Genomic DNA, 21236 nt, shown 5'->3' with positions numbered 1-21236 from the left:
TTATCTGCCCATCCCAGGCCTGTGGGGGGACTCGGCAAACAGGAACTGAGTGCCCTCCGCTGGGTCAAGGACAGGGTGTGGCCGTCACCCAGCCCTGGGCGGGGGTCCGCCTCTGCTGGCGCCCCACGCAGGTCCCCAGCCGCCTCTCCTCTCCTCCAGTGTCTGGCGGCCCTCGGTCACCAGCACCCACCAGGCGGGACGGGGAGGGGTGTGGGCGCCAGGCTGTACCTCACTGCTCTGTCGGGCGGAGCCAGCCCTGCCCGAACCTTTCCTTTTCCTCTGGCTCCAGATCTGAGCCAGCCGTTATCAAAGGCCCCGGTGGGGACCGGAAGGACGGACGTGATTCACTGTGACGAGGCCCTGCCTCTGGAGCCACGTGCCTGCTCCCCCAGGCCAGGCCAAGCAGGCTGTGAACTAGGTCAGGCCCACAGGTAATTCTGTGGCTTCTTGGACCCCTAAACCTCTGGGAAGGCAGCGGTTACCCTTATAACCCCAAACCCAGTGATCAGAAGTGGCAGAATAAAAAAAAGTAATCTAAGTCCACAGATGCTGAGCTAAGCAACAGGTAATTCAGGGCTGCTCTCGGCTGGGGAATGCGCTCTCGGCTCTTTCTCCCCGCCGCCGGCTAATCCTGGGAAGGAGCCTGGGGGAGCCGAGGACTCAGACTGAGGCGGCAGACCAGCGGGGCGTGCCGGTCCGTAGACACGGCGCTTCATCTTCCTGAGCCTCGGCTTGCTCAGAGACTCGGGGGGGTGGTGGTGGCCGCTGGGAGGAAGACTGACCCCCGCCCCCATGCCGGTACGAGCCCCAGGCCTCCTGGCCGCGGATGGCCTCCCCGGCTGCAGCATCCTGGCCCCCTGCTTGGCCGCCCTGGGCACAGGCAGGCCTCCCTCTTTAAGGACGCTGGGTGCGGCCCCGGCTCAGGGCGATGCCCGGGGGCGCGGGCCCTCTACTCACCGTCGATGATCTCCTCCTTCACTTTGTGGAGCTCGCGGACCACCTCCTCGAGGATCTCCTGGTGGGAGCAGAGCCTCAGAGTGAAGGGACAGACAGCAGAGGAGAAGTGGCCTTGATCGAGGGGCAGGGGCAGCGCCACAGCCCTCACCCCTGCCCACGTCCCCCCGTGTTCTCGGCTCCCTCCCCAAGCCGGGGAAGGGTGTGTGAGTGGGAGATGGGACACCCGCCCACGCCTCAGAAATACTCTGGAGGAGCCGGGGTGCCCGGAAGGGGAAGCCCCCGATGCGGGCCGGGAGCGCCCAGAGCCTTTTCCTGGTGAGGACAGGACGGGGGGACCGACGCTGCGCGTGTCCCCTCCCCCACCGCCGGCTCCCGGACTGCTGGCAGCCGCATGTGGCCCTCTCGGGCGGGCCTGCCTGCCCACGCGCCCCGAGAAGTCCCCAGCCTCTGGCTCCTTCACAGCCTCTCCGGAAAGGACACACTCACCTGTTTCATCCGGTCTAAATCTAAGGCATCCAGGGCCACGTCGTTTACACTTCCCGCCGGCTTCATCCTGGGGAGAGGGCGGCAGGGTGCGGTCAGGTGGGCGCTGGGGCCCGGCAGGCGCCCCCCCGTGCTGGGAGACTGAGTGGCGCCCCGGCGCCTCCCCGCTGCGGGCCCAGCCCTGCCCTCTCCCATCGTCCTTCAAACGCTTTCTGCTTTTACCTCTGGCCGCTCCTTAGCTACCTGAAAAGGACTCTAGTGCCCTGTCCCCACCTCGAGAGGGGCTCGTGGATACCGCGACCATATTTCCCAACCCAAGAGTCAGGACTTGGGGTCTGCTGACTTGACAGCTCTCACACAGAAGCGGCCACGTAAGCGGACAGCGTCACATGCTGCCTCCCCTGGAAAGGGACCCCGATAAGCTGGTCCTCAGTGTGAGGGTCTACGTTCCTGGCTTGACGGAGGCTTGGGGAAAACCAGTAATGATGGCATTAAATACGAGACAAAATTGCAAAAATCTTAAACACTCATCCTAAAGGCACCCACTTCTGACACAAACATGTGTCTCTGGTGTTGGTAACCGGCTCTGGTGTGTAATTACTTCAGGAAACGTCCTTGGATGTGGTTTTGCTCTTCTCAGGCAAAGGTTTCAGTTTTGGGGACTGTCCTTCTCTGACGCTTCTGAACTAAGGTTAGCTGGTTTGAAATTTAATGTCTCTTGCACATGAATCCTCCCTGGAAAATCTTGGCAGGGAATCCCCTGGCGGTCCAGTGGTTAGGACTTGATGCTTTCAGAGCCGGGGCCCAGGTTCAATCCCTGGTCGGGGAACTAAGATCCCACCAGTGGAAGAAAGGAGGGGAGGGAAGGACGGAAGGAGGGAGGAGGGGAGGAAGGGAGGAAGGAAGGAAAGAAATCTTGGCAAACGCTCGTCTAACCACCTGGCCTTTCAAAGCAGGACCATGGTGCTGAGGGTACACTTTCTGGATCCACTTTCTGTCCCCAGGTGGAGAGAAAGGCAGGTTCAGGGAAATGATGTGGCCAGAGCCAGCTGCAGGGATCGTGGACGTGACGGCTGCCGGACAGACATCGACCTGGCTGACTGGCGTGGCTACCAGGGGTCACTGTACAGATTAGGTCCATCTGGGGAAGCCGAGGGCTGGTGTTCTCCACAGTGAAGGAGAACAAGCATGAAAACTAAAGTGCTGGTGCAGCCGCGATGGAGAACAGTGTGGAGGGGTCTCAAAGAATTAAGAACGTAACGACCACATGAGCCAGCAATCCCACCTCTGGGTACACAGCCGAAGGGAATGAAATCACTGTCCCAGGAGACAGCTGCACCCCCACGTTCACTGCAGTGTTATTCACAACTGCCATGACATGGGAACAACCCAAGTGTCCGCTGACAGATGAATGGAGACAGAAGATGTCATGTCTGTATCTATGTGCGTGTGTGAGTGTATATACACACACGTGTACATATGTACATCACACAGTTATATAATGGAGTATTCTGCCACAAGAAAGAAGGAAACCCTGCCATTTGTGACAACATGGACATTATGCTAAGTGAAATAAGCCAGACAGAGAAAAACCAATGCTGCATGATCTCACTTATATGTAAAATCTAGAAAAGCCAAATTCAGAAACAGAGAGTAGACTCGTGGCTGCCAGGGGCTGCAGGGAGGGGCTCACCTGGTGGAGGTGGTCCAAGGGCACACATTTCCACTAATAAGAGGGCTACCCTCTTGGGGGTGTAACATACAGCACGGTAACTATAGTTAACGATACTGTATCGTATGCTTGAAAGGAGCGAAGAAAGTAGATCTGAAAGTTCTCACCACACACGTACAAAAAAAGGTGACTGTGTGAGGTTATGGACGCGTTAACTTACCTGACTGTGGTAATCATTTTACAATGCATACAAATATCAAATCACAGTGTTGTACACCTTGAACTTACACAACACTAGATGTCAATTATATCTCAATAGAGCTGGATTAAAAAAACCCCACTGAATGCTATGTAAATAAAATTTTAGTGGTCCAGTGCACAAACCTGGGTTAAAAAAGAAAAGAAAAAGAAAGTGCTCCTGCACCCCTCCTGGATGAACTCAATAAATGTGGTTCTGACTGAGTCTGTAAGTAACTTTGGATGCGGAAAGAGGTCCAGCCCGAGATCCCTGGATCTGTCACACCCATCCTGTAGGTTCAAGTCCCTGTTCCAAGAGCAATTTTTCGGTCACCCGGACAAACCGCTTCACCTCTCTGGGCCTCGGTCCCCCATCTGCAGACCTGGACAGTCCCCCCGATGGTGACCCCGACAGCTCCGTGAGCCCTGCGGCACCCGCCCCGTCTGTGAGTCTAGAGAAGCGCTCTGGCTCGCAGCCGGGAGCCCTCTTACGTGTGCGAATGCCCTGGACAACGCTCTTGCCCTGTGAGGGACGCCTGGCCACTCACAACTTGGCCGCCCGTCCTTACTCCACGACCAGGAAGCAGCTAGCTCTGCTGGGAGCTGCAGGTCAGCCCCGGCCGCCTCGCCTCCCCGGCTGCTCTGGCTCCCGCCCGGCTCCGGTCCGCCTCCCGCTTCACGGCCAGAGCGAGCTGCCCAGAGAGCAACTCCATCGCGGCGCCCTTTGCTCGGAGCTCGGAGACTGGGGCCCACACACAGAATAAAATCCACGCTTCTCACCGTGCAGCTCCTTCCTGCTCCTCTAAATGTGCCTCCCTCTGCCCTCCCCACGTCCTACCACTTGCCAGTCACAATGGCCTACTTTCTGTTCTTTGAACTTGCCAGGCTGGTGGCAGGCTCAGGGCCTTAGCACTTACCACTCCTTCAGCCTGGAGGGCCGTCCCCACAATCTCCACGGGGCAGGCTCCCTCTCACCCGGGTCAACTCAAATGCCACCTCTGAGAGGCCCACTCGCTAAAGCACCCCTGTCCCCGGCACCGTCCACCACGCGGCCCTCTATGTCTTCCCCAGAGCACCTCTCAGAACTCAGTTGTCTTATTTACGGGCCTTTCCAACAGGAAAATGAGCTCCTCGCAGGCAGGGACCTGCAGGGCCCAGCTCAGAGCCTGGCTGACAAAGGCCCTCCACAAATCCTGGCTGCCGCCGAGACCCCTCATCCCTGTTCACCCGCATCTGCCATCGCCCTTCCTGCTGGGCCGGCTGGAGCTCTCTCTGGTCACCTTGTTTGATTTGGCAAGACCAGGCTCAAACTCCACCTGCTCTGGGATTTGGGCTGTTCCCCTTCGATTTGTGATGGGCACTGAAGACATTTCTTAGTATTCTAGAAGCCTGCAAATTCAGGCCACACTTGGCCCATAGTTACTGTGTGACTGTCTCTCTGATTTTTTGGGCGACCTCAGTTTCAAACAACCCATCCTGTTACCACATCAGCTTTTGGTTTGGGAAATACGGTCAGCGTATCTCTGGGGAAAAGGCAGAGGAAGGAGAGGAGGCGGGGCGCTGGGCCAGCCCCCGGGGTTCTGAGCTGCGGGATGCGGGATGCGGCCAGGGCTGCTGAAGGTTTCCCGTGTCCACCTGCTGTCCACACGTGGCCGCCCTGTGCGGGAGGGATGAACAGACCCCCCTGCGGCGTGGGGGAGGAGTGGAGGCTCGCCCGGTGTCACAGTTAGCGAGGCCAGAGCTGGGATTCGATCCCGGCTCCACCTCGCTGCCTCTCTGGACAGTGACTCCCCTCCCCTGGCCTCCGGCCCTCTGTCTAGGAGAAGACAGGAAGCAGCCGGCCTGCCCTGTCCCTGACGAAGCACAGGCCACCCTTTCCCAGAGCCGACTGTTAGATGACAGGACACGGGTGGGATCCGGGGTGTTAGTCATGGGCAGGGGACAAAGGAGGCCCCGGAGGCGGGGCTGTTCGGTACCTAGAGTGAGGCTGCGACTGAAGGGGGCTCTTAGCTTCGGGGCTCTTGGCCACAGACGGGGTTCTGCGCGGTGGAACGGAACGCAACAGAGAGGTGAGTTGGTGCCGTCGCCCGCCTGGGCCCACCGACCCGGGCGCAGGGCCGGCCTTCCCGGGGCAGCTCACCTGGACAGCAAGGAGGACACGGGCTTCTCCGCCGAGCTGCTCCGCTCCCAGGGCTTCCGGCCGGCCTCTGTCGGTTCACGTCACGGATGAAGCGCCTCAGAGCTGGGCGGGCGCTCAGTGGCCCCCATCCCGCAGCGTCCCGGGCAGGAGGCCCCACCCGTGCTCCCCCGTCACAGCTGAGACCTGGCTCCTTATTCCAGTCCCCTTTGGCCCAGGCGGCCCTGGCAGGGTGTAGACGGCCCTGCTGTCACCCGGCGTCTCCCCTGCTCAGGACATGAGCCTCTGTTCCCTCGACTCGGTTAACCTTGACTTGTGGCCTGGTTTCGAGTCCTCTCACCATGACCGGGTCTCTCCTTGGAATGTGCGCCAACTGGTCAGGGAACCTCTTAACTACAACTTCTAGAGGCGACCTGTGACTCCAGCAGTGGGCCGACCAGGGCACAGGAGGCCCCACCAGAACACTCTCAGGGCAGCCCGGGGTCCACGTCCGCTTTCAGGGGCCAGGCCCATGACCCACGTGCACCCCCTGTCCCCTGACTCCTTGGTTTCCCCCCGACACTGCAGCTGGTTCTTTCCCAACCTGGGCTTCAAAGTTGATTTGTCTTTCCTTTTTCTTTTTTAAGTGGTGTTAAACTACATTTCACTTTACTTCAAGAGATTTGTTGAGCTGGACAGAATTCAGTGACTTTGCAGGATGAGCAGAGAGGCAGGAGGAAAAACCCCTGGGGCAGCAGGAGGCCAACCACTCTGAGCTGAGCCTGGAGACCGTGCAGGCCGATGGACCCACGCTGGGCCTGCAGGGCAGGTACGAGAGCTGGGACCACATCCAGGGTCCAGGCATGCGGCCTGGAGGAAACCACTTAGACACACTGAGCCTCAACCTCCTAGACTGGGAAACACGTAACCCACCCACTGGGATGTGAGGTGTTCATGCAGTCACTCACCAAGAACTGTGGGGGCACTGCCTGAGAGGGAGAGGACGCGGACCACGGCCTCGCAAGGGAGGCAGACGCGCCAACAGAGTCAGGACGCTAGGCCCGTGGGGGTCAGAGCCGTGCCCCAGCGAGCAGCCAACACCTGGAGCTTCCCTCCACCGGCTGGCGGCGGGGGCGCCTATTTCCCCTCCGTCTCTCCCAACCCTGCACCGCACCACGTGCTCAGGAGCACAGGCCTGGCTCAGAGCAGACGATGAAATGTTGGACGAGCGACTGACTGCAGTGGCTTCTCCCCACCGTGGAGCCTCAAGGCACTCTTCTAATCGCATCCCCCCGTTGCAGAGCTCAGACTGGGGGATTTCTGAGCAGGGCTCAGGACCGCCTTGTCTGGCTGACTCCTCAGTGAGCAAGATGCACTGGTAATCACTGTAACGTGGGCCACAGCTGGCGTTTTGCAAGGAGCAGGAACGTGACGTTTCCGTGCTCCTCTTTGGAGCGCGGGCTCAAGGCCGGGAACCTGAGTCCCAGGGCACAATCTCCCACGCCACTCGGTAGGTGCCGGCAGGCCGGCTGGGAAACGCGAGGCTTAGACTGGGCGGTCTTTCCTCCAGGGTGCCCCTGCCCTGCTGAGGCTCAGCGTGGAGGCCGCGAAGATGGCGGGGAGCCGCCACCAGCGCAGCCTCTCTGCTCACTGTAAAGTGAGGCGGTGGGATCAGATCGCCTTCCTGTAAGAGCCCCTCCTGTGCTAAGAGCCCGTGCTGGTGCCGGCAGGGCGGTGCGCCTTACCTGAGGAGTTGGGGGGCTGGCTGGCTGCTCGGGTCCCCGGAGATGGAGAGGTGCTCGGCTCTTCCTGAAATGGAAGGGAAAGGCTCTGCCGTCGGCCTGCTTAGGAAGGCCGGCTGGGTGGGGGACCTCTGGGCCAGGTCATCTAGAAGACCTCAGTTTTCCAAATTAGCCAACGAACCTATATTATTTTTATAATCAGTGAAACAACAAATACGATTCACCAATGAACACCCCAGGTCGTGGTGGGGAGGTGGTCCGCCCCACGGAAGTCAGGGAAGGAGAAGGCTGCAGGGAGACACAGTGGACGTGGCCTGGACCCGGGCCCGGCGTGCCCGCAGACTCACTGTCCCTCACGAGGCGCTGCCACCCCGTGTCCCCTGGGACCTCCGCAGCCCTGGGAGGAGCCTGCTTCTGGTCAGCCCTGCTGGTCAAGGCTGGGCGCGGACACAGCCCGAGTCCTAGGGACCCCGGCACTTACTGCTCTCTCACAGGAGAGGAGGAAGCGTTAAGAATTTAGAATGTAGGGGCTTCCCTGGTGGCGCAGTGGTGAAGAATCCGCCTGCCAATGCAGGGGACACGGGTTCGAGCCCTGGTCCGGGAAGATCCCACATGCCGCGGAGCAACAAAGCCTGTGTGCCACAATTACTGAGCCTGCGCTCTAGAGCCCGCGAGCCACAACTACTGAGCCCGTGCGCCACAACTACTGAAGCCCGCATGCCTAGAGCCCGCGCTCTGCAACAAGAGAAGCCACCGCAACGAGAAGCTCACGCACTGCAACGAAGAGTAGCCCCCGCTCGCTGTGACTAGAGAAAGCCCGCGTGCAGCAAAGAAGGCCCAACGCAGCCAAAAATTAAAAAAAAAATTCAGAATGCTCTAAAGGTTATTTTTAGCCCAACCAGCCTACGAGTTCATCAATGTCGCTGACCAGTGGTCCAGGCGGAGCCCCGAGCCTCCGGCCGCCCGCCCGTGCGCCCCACCATCCCCCAGACACGGCCGCTGCGTGTCTCTGTCCTGCACGCCCGCTCCTCTCAGAGCTCGGGGCAGATGCCGCCTGTTCTGGGAGCTCTCGCAGGGCTCTGGGCCCTGGTGCTCCGTCCCTGCCCTCAGCACTTTCTTTATCAACTGTCGGCTTCTTGTGTCCTCCCTTGAGCACAGAGGCCATGTCCTATCCACCCAGGACCCCCGGCGCCTGGCCCCCAGCGGGGCCCCACGAAGGCGGCCCGCGCGTGTCTGCTCTGCCCGTGGAGTAAGTCTGTGGCGACACTTGTAATGGAGGTGAGTAAGGCAGCAGTAATACAAGCTGATGTTTATTATCACACATATTTTGGAAAGATTCTACACTCGTAGGAAAATGGCATTTATTAAGTAACCATAATTCCTCCATTTTTCTCAAGCAAAACACATACAGTTGCTACCTGGAGCTTTTGACCAGAGAGACAGCCAGCCGACCTGACGAGACGGAGCTAGCATAATGCTGACCAAAGCCAAGAATCGCCTTCTGCCACTGCCCACGTCAACCCTGCTTCCCATCTGGTCCACCTGAGGCTTGGGGTGAGGGCTCTCGGATGCTCACGGCCACCTCCAGGGCCAGGACTCCAGGCTCAGCGCTCCAATCAGGACCCACCACGCCCACTCCACCTAGCGAGAGCCTGTGAGCGCCAGGACCACGACTGCTCACGCCTGGTCCCGCACCGAGAGCAGACCTGGCACCTGTCAGATCCATCAGGAACCCCCCACCCTGTATCTGCGCGGTGACTGAATGAACCCGGGAGTTGCTAATCCAGGGGCAAAAGAATGTGCTAGGCGTGGGTCTCAGGACAAGTCTCCTGAGGGCTCTCGTTTAAAGAGTGGAATAAATGAAATTATATAAATCAACACATATGCGTGGGGACCAGGGCCCAGAGGAAACAGGCAAGAATGAAAGTCATTATGGGTGGAGTTAGAGTAACTGAAAAAAATCAGAAAGTTGTTTTTAATGTCATCCTATTATTATTTCAAAAACAGTTAATAAGAATCCTCCCTCCCAGCGCACGGGGCTCTGCGCCCACACCCCTGCCCCAGCTGTAGAGCCCCGAGGCTGCCAGCCCAGCGCCTGGGGGCTGTGTTTTCATGCCATGGAACACGTCCTTAGAGCAGTGACACGATTGGCCTGCGGCCAGCAAGTGGCAGAGCACCCGCCTGAGCCAGCTGACTCCACATTTGGGGCGCCTTCCTTCTTTAACTAATGCTTGTTTCTCATTAATTATAAACCTAGTACACGTTCAGTGAAGAGGATCTGGAAAACACTGAAAAGTATAAAAAAGGAAAGTCAGAGAATTCCTGGCGGTCCAGTGGTTAGGACTCGGTGCTCTCACTGCTGAGGGCCCGGGTTGAATCCCTGCGCGGGGAACTCAGATCCTGCCAACCGCACACCGTGGCCAAAAAACAAAAAAAAAAGAGAAAAAAGAAAGAAGAAAAGCCAGTCTCCAGTGTCTCCGTCCACGCGGCACCTGCTCTGGTGTGTGGAACTGCCCTAGCTCTGCCCTGGAAGAGGCTGCTCCCGGGCGGGCAGGGCCTCCTGACTGTGGGGGACCAAGGCAAACAGAACTCCCAGTGACCAGGTTTCTTAAAAAAGGAAAGAAAAGAAAAAGGGGAGTCAGAGGAAGAAAACTCTACCCTTGGGGTCAAAGATTTCTCCTGGGTCCCTGGGATTTGAAACCCACTCTTCCTGGAGACCAGGGAGTAGGGAGGTTGGGTATGGGGCCTGGAGCTGTGATGGCGGGAACCGGCCGCTGCCTTTGGAGACCTGTAATTATTCCTGGGCTCCTGGCCAGACAGGCCTCTGCAGTTGAGAAATTAGTGGGGAGTTAGCTGGATGAACGCCATACTCTGTGCACGGCGTGGGGACAGTGGAAGATGCACGCCTCGTCCTCACAGGGCTCACGATCCAGCAGGAAAGAGCGAGTCTGAACAAGCAAAAATGTGTGTGCTGAGGGCAGAGGGGAAGCTTGGTGGGGAGAGGGGCCCGGGGTCCAAGGCGTAGAGAGCCTTACTAGCCTGGAGGTTGGGAGCCTGTTTCTCAGGGAGTGCTGTTTACGCAGCGAAGTGCAGGCCGAACAGGAGTTAGCTGCTGGGGCCGAGGGGACTGCATGTGCCAGGCAGGGGGATCAGGGGAAGGGAGGACCGCTGGCAGGGCTGGAGCCCTGGGGTCACACCCGGTAAGCCTCGCCCTGCTGACGGGGGTGGCACGGTACCCTGGCGCCTGGTGGTTGTAATATTTCTTCTGTCTCCTGCCACCGAGATGCAACCTGTATGCCATCTGTAGTTAAGGTCTAAACTTAGCCGTTTCAGTAGGAGTCTATTTTTACAGGGAAAGCTTAACACAGAGGGAAAGGGTGTTAGCCACCCTAAGTGACGGCGGGCGCTTGGAATCTGTGTGGATAGACTAGGCTCCAGGAACCCCTCGGGACAAGAGCCAGAGCGCCGGGTTCCTCTGCCCAGCTCACCTGCGGCTCCTGCTGGAATTGACGGACTCAAGCGAAGCCTTTCAAGAATAGAAATAATTTGAAAATAGTAACTGCCCTGGTCTTCAAGCAGACATTGCCTACTGCGATTGTACTCTCCAACCCCCGAGTCCCTTGAGGAGATCTGTCTGCTGGCCCCTCTGAGCTACCCAGCCTCCAGGCCTTTCCCTCAAGGCGCTCCCAGGCGGGTCCTGCTTCTCTCTTACCTGCCTTCCCTGCGAGGCTGCGAGCTCCAAAGCAGAGCAGTGTCTGCTAGATGCTCAGTGAGCACAGGCCTGCCACCCGGTGCAGCGGGGATGGACATGAGCGCCCACAGGCCCTGTCCCCCTGCACCACCCCCTCCTGTGTGTCCCCCTGCCCTCCTACAAACCACCCGGCGAAGTATCTACCACGTGTATGTCCAAACACGGTGTCCCGCAGGCCTGGTCTGTTCACACCTCTGGGGAAGCCAGGGTGGGCTGGCCGTGGGGTGTGCTTACCGTTTGGCTTTCGTCTTCCTTTTTATCAGCCGGCTTGTCTGTCTGGGAGGCTGCTTTTCTCCTAACACAAGGAGGGAGAAGATACAATCAGCCCTGAAGGTTTCCACACAGAGCAGACGCCGCCTCTGTGAGGACACAGCTTGGTGCTCAGAGACTCCTTGCCGGGGCCTGACCCCGGTTTCGTGTGAAGGAGGTGACTTGTCCAGGCACCCATCTGGCCCGTGGCGATGCCCGGGTGAGTGTCCAGGCCTTCTGTGCTGGTCCCAGGACCCTGGACACAAAACTGGTCTGGGCGGGGGGGTGGGGGGCACCCCATCTCTGTCTACAGCACCTGAAGGCCGAGGAGGTTGGTTGCACCCGGTCCAGGTCCCCGGGGACCTGGGCTCGGCCGCGTGGCCGCTGTTCGCCCAGGACGCTCAAGGCCTGGCCACGAGAGGAAGGAGAGCTGCCCCCGCCACAGGTCAGGCTGGGGACATCCCGTCTGCAGGGCACCTGCGGGACGGAGGAGGACGCCTTTCCCTGTCACCCCAAAGCTCCTCCTCCCTCAGAGCTCAGCAGCCATGTCCTCCCCGACCTGGACACCACGAAGAGTGGCATGTGCGCAGGAAGGCAAGAACCCAACAGACGCCCTCTAGTCACGGCGCGCACCTCCCCGCAGGGCTGAGCCCCCTTCTCAGACACTCTGAAAACTCGCTGCTCTTTTCCGGCCTCAGTGGTGGCCTACCTCTGGCTAATTCCCAAATCCACACACATACCCCTTCCTACTCTCCAAAGATCCGGCCCTGGGGGGTTCTCAACTCGGTGAAGCCGCCAGAACACAAAGCTCTCAGAGCTCACGAGGTGAGCCGTCCGTCAAGGGGGTGAGGGCCACCAGCTGGCTGTCCCCGTCTAGGGACCGGCCCCGGGGGGCTCCTTCCTCATCTTCTCATCCCGGGAAGGACAGGCCCACCCACGCATGGCACTTCCCAGAAACCCGGGACTCATCCCCGACTTCTTCCTCATGGCACTGCGCCCGCTCAGTTCTGGCTCTGCACTTTGTTTCTGGGCTGTCTGGCCCGTCTTCACTCCCAACGCTGCGTGCAAGCACCACCAGCTCCTGCCTGGCCTGCTACTGCCACCGCGCCCGTGACATTCTGCTCCTACCCAGAGCCTGCGTTTAATCTTTTAAGGATACCCAGCAGACCAGGCCCCTCCAGGACTGTGAAGATTCCCTGGGCTGAGTGTCTGTGGACACGCTCGGCATCGAGCAGCTCCCAGCGACACGATTCCCCCGCCTGGTCCACTGCCGGGACAGGCCTCAGCACCTGAGGAGGCAGCAACTCCGCAAGGACCTTTGGTCAGCTAAGCTCTGTTACTATGCTTGTTTGACAGATAAGAAAAAGAAGCCCTAATAAAAAGGAACGAAATGGGGTCATTTGTAGAGACATGGATGGACCTAGAGACTGTCATATGGAGTGAGGTAAGTCAGAAAAACAAATATCGTATATTAACGCATATATGTGGAATCCAGAAAAATGGTACAGACGACCCTGTTTGCAAGGCAGCAATAGAGACACAGATGCAGAGAACAAACGTATGGACACCAAGGGGAGAAGTGGGGGGGTGGGATGAATTGGGAGACTGGGATTGACGTGTATACACTAATATGTATAAAACAGATAACTAATAAAACCTGCTGTATGGCACTGGGAACTGCACTTCGCTGTACAGTAGAAACTAACACAACGTTGTAAAACAACTATACCCCAATTTAAAAAATAAAAAAAAAGGGCTTTAACAAGAGCCTAGCCAAAAAAAATAAATAAAAAAAGAGACCCCAGAGAGCTCCCTGCTCCTTTCACCATGTGAGGACACAGCAGAGAGATGGCCATTTATGGACCAGGCAGTGGGCTCACACCAGACACTGCATTTGTCAGTGCCTTAGTCCTGGACTTCTCTAGAACTGTGAGAAATAAAATTCTCTGTTTATAAGCCATGCATCATGATTTTTTTTTATAGCATCGCAAACTGATTAAGAGAGAGAATTAGCTGTCTGTACAAAGTGGAAGTAGAGATCTTCTTAAAAAAAAAAAAAAAAAAGCAGCCTCGAGCGCATCTCCTTGTAGGCCCCACCCAGCATCCTGCGCCGAGGTGGGCGTCAGAGAGCAGCGTGACTGCCCCTTGCCGGTCGTGCAGGGTGAGTGCTCTCGGTGGGCCCGGCTCTGCCACCAGCTTCTGGCGTCTCACTGGCTCCTGGCACGCCGGCCTTTTCCTGTTCTCAGAAACTTCCTCTCCGTTCGGTCTAAACCATCTAGGCCAAGCTGTTATTGGGAACGCGCTGGTGTTGGACTTGGGGAGAGTGTGAACACTTTCTTTTTTAAAGAACCTTCTATTTTTATGCGAGGCCCCTCTGGAACGGAATCCAACGCACGTGCACACGGGGCTCTCCCCTCTAGCCTGCGTTCTGGTCCACCTCCTCCAGGTCCTGGGCTCTGGCGGGGGGTGTCCCAGCCTCTCCAGGTGGTGTAACTCCGCCCACCGCACCCACCTCCGCTCCTCCTCTGCAGGGATCGCTCTCCGCTGCTGCCTCGGCCCAGAGGACGCGCGGGACCTCCTCCGTGAAGCACCCCCGGCTCCCTGGAGCTGCTCTGCACTGCGCAGCCGCAGACGCCGGCTCACCTCTAGTCACGGCACGTGGACCCACCTGGCTGCTCCCCTCCCCCTGCGCCCTCCCTTGCTGGGCACACAGGGCCCTGGGCCGGCCCCGCCGAGATGTGCCAGACCAGCTACCTGCACCCTGGGGGCCTCTGTCTCCCCCGTGTCCTCGCAGGGCCGTGTGGGTTTACTGAAGACCCGGCACGGAAAGCGCTCGCCCGGGGTCAGCCGCCACGGGGGCAGCGGGAAGAGCCTGGAGACTGAGAGAAGGCAGGAGGGGTCACGGGGGAGCAAGGCCCCCGCCGTTGCTTTTCTTGGACAACAAGGAGCGTGCTGACAGGTGAGGCCCACTCCTGGGTCCTCTGGTGCCCGGGTGAGCCATGGCCCTGGGAACCCCATCAGGGCATTCCCGCTGCCACACCGCATTTACAAGTAAGACCCAAGCTTTTGCGACCCTTCCGAGAGGGAGCTGTCTGAGCTCTCCATCTGCCTGGGATTCAGTTGGGGAACAACCAAGAGCCGTAGTGACAGGCTGATGGCCTTGAGCAAGCTGGAGGCACATGTGCCGGTGAGGATGGAGGCGGAGGTCGCAGAGCCGAGTGTGATGGGGAGGGAACTGCTGCTCTGTCCCTGAGGGGTAACGTCCTCTGGGCTCCTGCCACCTCAGCACCCCTTCTGCTGAGTCCTCCGTAACGGGCCCCACAGGACGGGCCCCCTCATCATACGTTCACCGCTGGGAATACTCCTTTTCCCTCGGAATTTATCTCTGAAATTATCTCCAAATTTCTCTCTGCTCAGGACAAGGCTGATACATGGCAGATGTTTCAACGAATACTTGTTAAACAGAAATGAGGAAGGATTTTAGAGTTTAGAGGACTCCTTTTGGCTTGATGTCTCAGACTGACCCCTGGAGAAGGGAAAACTCGACGAATAGTCCCCCCTGCTTGGCTGAACCCAGGGGACAATGGGTCCTGGGGCCAGGCGAGGCTTCTCTTTTCCCCTGAGGAACAGGAGCTCCTGACAAGTGGCTGGGTTTGGGGGAAGCCTAAACACTCACCTCTTGGCCAGCAGCTTGTTCATTTCTTCCATGAGGCCTCCTCCTCCACCCCCACTGCTCGCCCGGTTGGCGTCAGACTTCGAGGTCCCGCTGGGACTGGAGCCTCCGGACGCATCTTCTGGCTAAGGGGAGAGGACGAAGCGCTTCGGTCTGGTGTCCGTGGCAGGACGTCACTCGAGGGGAGACGGGGCCACGTGTGATGGCAGTGCTGGAAGGGGCCGAGGCCATCTAAGCCCCCAACCCCACCTGCTGGTGGCAGAGCTGGAGTCCAGAGAGCGACCGGGGCCGGAGGGTCACAGTTGGCAGGCACGCCCCGGGTTCACTGGCTCACGGTCAGCACCCTCGCCAAGGCCAGCGTGGCTTGAGGAGGGAGGAGGCACAGTTCCGTATCCCAGGTGCTCCTAATCCCACAGCCACACGAACGGCCTTCTAGAAGCCCCACCTCCCAGGACACTGCGGAAGGCTGGGAGGGCCAGCTGAGCCTGAGGGAGCTGGTGGACTTAAATGTAGGAGACCCAGGGCCTGAGTCCAAACTGCAACTGATGACCTGCGTGCTTTGAACAAGCTGTTCATGCCTGCACCTCGGTTTCCTCATCTACGAGGGCAGAGATCTCCTGCCTCGCTTGTAAAGGACCAGCACCAGGTTACGTAACGGGAGGCACCTTACGGCTCACACGTAGCCCTGTCTGTCCCAGTGGTCTCAGTAACCGGGTAACTGTGACCGAGGAGGCGGGAGGTGCCATCTGGCTGGGGAGGGCGGCGCTGCGCTCTCCCCCACAGCCGGAAAGGGTCCGCCCCTCCGCCAGTTAGAAACCCGTCCCCCAGCCTGGTCCTCCCTGCCCCCCCCGCCTGCCGGGGCCCGGGACACTTACCCGCGGGACTCTTCTCAGCTTGGCCCCAGCCAGGGCGGCGGCCAGGCCGGACACGGAGCCCTCGTCGTGGCTGGCGCCCTGGGCTCCTCCGGCTGGCAGGGGGGGCGGGGGAGGGGGGGCGGCCCCTGTGGGTGGAGGCGGGACAGGGGGTGGAGGTGGGGGTGGAGGCCCGCTACACGAGAGGGGGGCGCCGGCTGCAGCGGAGGGGTGCCCCGCTGGGAGGGTGGGTCCTGAAACAACAGTGGGCTCGGTGAGTGCCCAGCCCCCAGCGGGCGCCTCCCCGGGAGCAGGGACAGAGGGCAGCCTACTGCCCTGAGGGACGAGGAACAGCTCAAGGTGGCCTCTTCCAGGAAGCCCCCGCAGGATGCACCTGGCGATGTTCCTGTCTCTCCCTACATTTGGGGGCCGGGCTGGACCCAGCGTCACATACTTGCTTAACAGCCCTTGAGCTCCGCTAACTTTCTCTTGCTCAACTGTGGTCTTCCAGTGGGACAAGAAGCTCTTTGGTGGCACGAATTGTATCTTTTTTTCCATCTCTGTTTCTCCTCAGCTCCTAGCACCCCCCTAGGCATCAGCAATTGTTAGTCCCCGAGATACAACTGTGACTGCCCCTTGGCCTCTGGGGACAGCAGCAGGCAGCTGTGGGTCACAGGGCAGACCAGGGCATCTGTCCAGGAGCACTGCTGCCTGCTGGGCAGTCCCCTGTCCCCCGGCCACCATCCAACGCCCGAGCCTCCGCTGCAGGCCTGGGCCTGTGCAGGGCGCTGGGGACAAACGGCCACAGGCTCCCTGCTCACGGTGCTCATGGCCTGGTAGCAGCAAACCAATCACACGGATGAATGCAGAACTGTCACTGCGGCAGGGTGACAAGTGCCACCAAGGGCAGGTGCACAGGGCCACCTTGGCCTGTGAGGAGGCGCTCCAACCTGACCAGAAGTCTGTGGAAGGCTTCCTTGGGGAAGTAATGACTGTGCTGGGACAGGACAGAAGAGCAGGAGTGACGCTTGGTGAAGGGTGAGTGAGTGCGAGGGAGGAGGAGGCCCTGCGGAACTGAAGGAGCCGCTGGGAGGGAGTACGCAGGGCAGCGGGTCTGCGGGGGCTGGGCCTGCGCACCTGGAGCCCGTGACAAGGACCCAGGTTGCTCAGGAGTGATGGAGAAGGGTGACCCGGTGACAGGGTGAGACCCGCATTGGTAACGCAGGGGTGGGGCAGAGCGGGGCAGGAGCCCGAGGGGTGCAGCAGCCTAGCTGAGAGGGGGCGGCACCGCCCAGCACCCCCACGAGTGAGGGCTTCTGCAACCAGCTGGGGCCCGGGGTCCTCATCAGTAAGACAGGAAGACATTCACCTGCTTACTTCACAGGGCTCGAGAGAATTAAGTGAAACGAAGGACGTGGAAGTACTCTGTAAGTGATGAAGCCCCACACTTACTAATCAACATTACCCTTTCCCAGAAAACCCCTCTGCTTTACTGTGCTGAGCTCCAGTCACCATTCAGGACTGAAGCCACCCCTCCCCTGGGGTCCTCTCTGACCCCCAGGGCAGCCGGGGCCCCCTCCATGTGCCTCCACCCCTGCACTGACTCGGTAACTGCATGCGCCCTGCGGTGATCCAGGGGCGTTAGCCTGTGTCCTTGACTGGACAGTGGGCTCCCTGGGGCAGGGGGTGCCGCCTCGTTCACCGCTATGTCCTCAGCCCTTACTTAGTCCAGGGCCTGAGACACGCTCTACTCCGGGGATGAGTCGGGGGAGGCCCAGAGGCTGGACCAAGCTGAGCTAACCCTGCACCCCTGCTCCGTCCCCTCGCTTCCCCACGCTCACCGGGGCCTGTGCAGCCAGCGGCCGGCCGCAGCGCTCCCAGCGGGCCCCGGGGCGCCGTCCGGGGGGGCTGCCAGCGGGCAGGGGTGCGGGGCGCGCTCACCTGTGGCGGAGGCTCTTCTCTCCAGAGGCTCCTGGCGTTGCTGCTCCATCACCGGTCTGAAAAGCAAACACGGCAGAGCGGGTCCGACCTCCTGCAGCGAGAGCAGCGCGGCTCCGCGCCGGAGCCCAGGCTGCAGAGCTGGGCTTCACCGGCGCCCCCGGGGGCTCAGCAACGAGCTCGCCTCGTCCCACCCTGGGCTCCGGCTGCTGGGCTTGTCGCCCCGCTTCCAGAGGCAGAGCTGTAGGCCCTGGCTCCAGGGCCCACCCAGGGGGGCGCCGGCAGCCCGCTGAGTCTTAAGACGCCTGGGCAGACCAAGCTCTCCCCCAGGCTGGACAAGCGCGCCTGGCTTTTGGGGGCCTATGGCCACAACAGACTCGACCTCAGGGGCACCCACTCTTACCGCACCTGGCTCAGTTTCCTGGAACAACTGCCAGGCATCGTTGGCTGGGAGAGAAGCGGACACTAAGGCTACCCGTCCTCCTCCTTTCCCACTGATCCAGCTGCGGCCTGGCCTCCATCTGGAGGGCCATTTGGCTGCGCTGTAGTGCAGGGTCTACCTCTGCGGGGACTAACCTCCTAGCTCCTTGCATGAGCGGCCCTGGGTTGCTCTTCAAGGTTGGATGAGTGAAGACACTGACCCACAAACACATCCAGAGAACCTGGGGCTGAGACGCTGGGGCAGGAGGGGCTCGAGGAGTCATGTGGGCCCGGGTGGCAGCAGGGCGTCAACTGCTGAGAGCCAACTCTGAAGGCCTGTAATGGGGCGCAGGGCTGAGCAGCGCTCTGACGCGGGAGGGCGCCCCCAGGGTGAGAGGCTGTGGGCCATGTGTCTGCTCCGCTGGTTTACAGCGCGCTCACGTCTGGGGCTGGGGCCAGGGTGTGCATGTAGCAGCTGCTCAGTATGCGCTTTGTGTGGAATAGCGACACGGGGCTGCCCAGCTGCTTTCACCTTGGAGGAAGGTCAAGTGGGACCCAGAGTTTACTGCAAGGTCATTTAGAGGTAGAGAGCTTTCTGGTTCCCGTTCTGGGATTCACTGGTTTGTGATTACAGGCAAGTCATTTCCCTTTCCTGGGCCTCAGATTCCTCTCCATAAATAAGTATAAGAACACCGGTTTCATGGGGTTCTTGTGAGGATTATGCCCGAGATCTAAAAAATAATGAAAAAGACCCTTTTGACACTAAAGAGTCCCTACCTCACTGCTGGGCACCACGCAGTTCCTCTCTTTCTGGGCCCTCCTCCGTGGTGACTGCCAGGGATGCAGGGGGAGTAGGATCCCTGCTCTGCAGTTTGATGCCTGTGGTTCACAGACTGACCTCCCGGGGTCGCTCGGTCTGTGCACAGTCGACTGCAGACAAAACTGAATGGCCCTCTGCAGCCAGCGGCCTGGAACACTGGACTTGGGGGGCCGGGGGCGTTAGATAAAGTGTGTGGTGTTTCACCAGTTCTGAGAGCGCAACTGCAGGGTCTGTTTAGGACCCAGGCCCTTCTCTGGGTGGAGGCAGCCCTGGGACCTGGCACAGGGCTGAGCTGGGGCCAGTTCTGGTTCTGCTTCGAAGTTTTGCTTACTTTGGGCAAGTCATTTCTGTTCTCTGAGCTTCAGTTGGCTCATGTGAGAAGCAGTACGGGTAGTAACAACCCTTGACGGCTAATGTGAGGATTAAAATGAGACAAAGTGTGTAAAAGCCCCTTGTAAACTGCAATATGTTATACTCCTGAGAGGCTAGAAGACAGGCCAGTGGAATTAATAAAAAGGAACCTCTGAGGTCAGAGGTCAGGGGAACTGGTCTCGGCCACTCGCTGCCAGGCTGCCACCTGCATCCACTGGACAATTGTGTTCACAGCAGCATTATTTACAATAGCCAAAATGTCAAAGCAAGAAAAATAATATAAGAAAAATGTGGTCTATACATACGATGGAATATTATGGACTTTAAAAAGAAAGAAAAAAAAATTTTTTTTAAAGTTAGAAAATTCTGACATATGCTACAGCCTGGACGCACCCTGAAGACATTATGCTCGGTGAAATTAACCGGTCACAAAAAGACTTACTGTATGATTCTGTTTATATTAGGTACACAGAGTAGTCAAATTCATAAAGACGGCAAGTAGGATGGTGGCTGCCAGAGGCTATGGGATGGGGAGAGGGGAGTTAATGTTTACTGGGTATAGAGTTTCATTTTATAGGATGAAAGAGTTATGGAGATTGATGGTGGTGATGGCTGCACAACATATGAATGGATTTAGTACCACTCAACTAACTGTACACTTTAAAAATGGTTAAGATGGTAAATTTTATGTTATGTGTATTTTACCACAGTTAAAAAAAAAAAGCTTGTCACAAAAGGACAAATACTGTATGATTCCACTCACATGAGGTCCTGAGAGGGGTCAAATTCACGAAGACCGGGAGTACAGAGGTGCTTGCCAGGGGTGGAGGGGAGGGAGAATGGGGTGTTAGTGCTTAATGGGGACAGAGTTTCATGTTTGATGTAAACATTCTGTGGGTAGGTGATGATGCTGGTTGCACAACGACGTGGATGTCCTTAATACCACTGATCTGTACACTTAAAAATGGCTAAAATGGTATATTTGATGATTTTTAAAATTTTAAATAAATTGTTAAAAAGCAAAAAAAAAAAAAAAAAAAAAGGAACCTCTCCAACCTGAGTCTGGGAAGCATATTCCCATCTTTCCTTCATTAACACTGTTACCTTCAAACAGGAAGCCGAGGCCTAGAGCAGTAACTGGCCCAAGGTCACAAAGTACACCATGGCGGCCGGAAGGCGCTCAGAGGAGGGCAGAGGCTCGAGAAGAGAACCCCCTGAGAGAGTCTCAGAGCCAGGTGAGGGTGGGGATGTCAGCCTCCCCAGCTCCCGGTCCCGGGCTCTACCTGAGTCTCACCACAGGCCCCTGGAGGCACGCCCTCTCCCGCTGACCTGGGTGAGCACGCAGGCCCCTGGAGGCACGCCCTCTCCCGCTGACCTGGGTGAGCACGCAGGCCCCTGGAGGCACGCCCTCTCCCGCTGACCTGGGTGAGCACGCAGGCCCCTGGAGGCACGCCCTCTCCCGCTGACCTGGGTGAGCACACAGGCCCCAGGCCTGCCTCCGCAGCACGGCTCCCACAGAGCCGGGACTCCAAGCCCCTCAGAGACGCTGAGTCCCCACCCAGGCGGCACAGACCAGGCTCAAGCCCTGGCGCTGCCTCATCTGGCAATGTGATGTGGGGAGGCTGCTCCCTCCTTGGCCACCACGATCTCTTTTGTAACTTCAGGACAATGGCACTGGCCCTTCCTCCCAGCTGTAACACTTAAGAAGCTCCTTGGAGGGGGCCGGGGGGCAGGGCATCACCCTATGGCCCAAATCCCACCGGCGCTGCCTCCTCAGCTGGCTGGCCTAACGAGGACTACGGCGCACAAAGTGCTCTCACAGCCTCTGCCTGCTTTAACCTCCGCCGGGAGGTGAGCAGGCAGGGGGTTAAGATCCTCTAGAGAGGCCGTGGTACCCACCCAGGGCATCCAGTGAGAGAGTGGCAGGACCAGGGCTCACGAGGCCTTCGGACAGA

The 21236-nt window shown here is 58.8% G+C and overlaps 1 protein-coding gene across 11 annotated transcripts in view; it reads right to left on the bottom strand.

Moving 5' to 3' along the window:
• EVL (Enah/Vasp-like) overlaps nt 1–21236 on the bottom strand; it is a 163999-nt gene that overhangs the window by 1398 nt on the left and 141365 nt on the right. For 4 of the 11 annotated variants that reach the window (XM_036842855.1, XM_036842853.1, XM_036842854.1 and 1 more), the window contains exons 5-13: nt 17673–17728; nt 15756–15985; nt 14884–15005; nt 11193–11253; nt 7211–7274; nt 5490–5556; nt 5326–5388; nt 1444–1510; nt 958–1015 (exon numbers count right to left, since the gene is read on the bottom strand). In XM_036842855.1, coding sequence (XP_036698750.1) covers nt 958–1015; nt 1444–1510; nt 5326–5388; nt 5490–5556; nt 7211–7274; nt 11193–11253; nt 14884–15005; nt 15756–15985; nt 17673–17728 — 788 coding nt within the window. The other 7 variants (XM_036842856.1, XM_036842857.1, XM_036842858.1 and 4 more) reach the window with 6 other exon arrangements.

This window comes from Balaenoptera musculus, chromosome 2 (genome assembly GCF_009873245.2).
Source record: "Balaenoptera musculus isolate JJ_BM4_2016_0621 chromosome 2, mBalMus1.pri.v3, whole genome shotgun sequence".
Classification (NCBI taxonomy): Eukaryota; Metazoa; Chordata; class Mammalia; order Artiodactyla; family Balaenopteridae; genus Balaenoptera; species Balaenoptera musculus.
The sequence above is the reverse complement of the archived record's forward strand: the minus strand, read 5'-3'. Positions and strand labels throughout refer to the sequence as shown.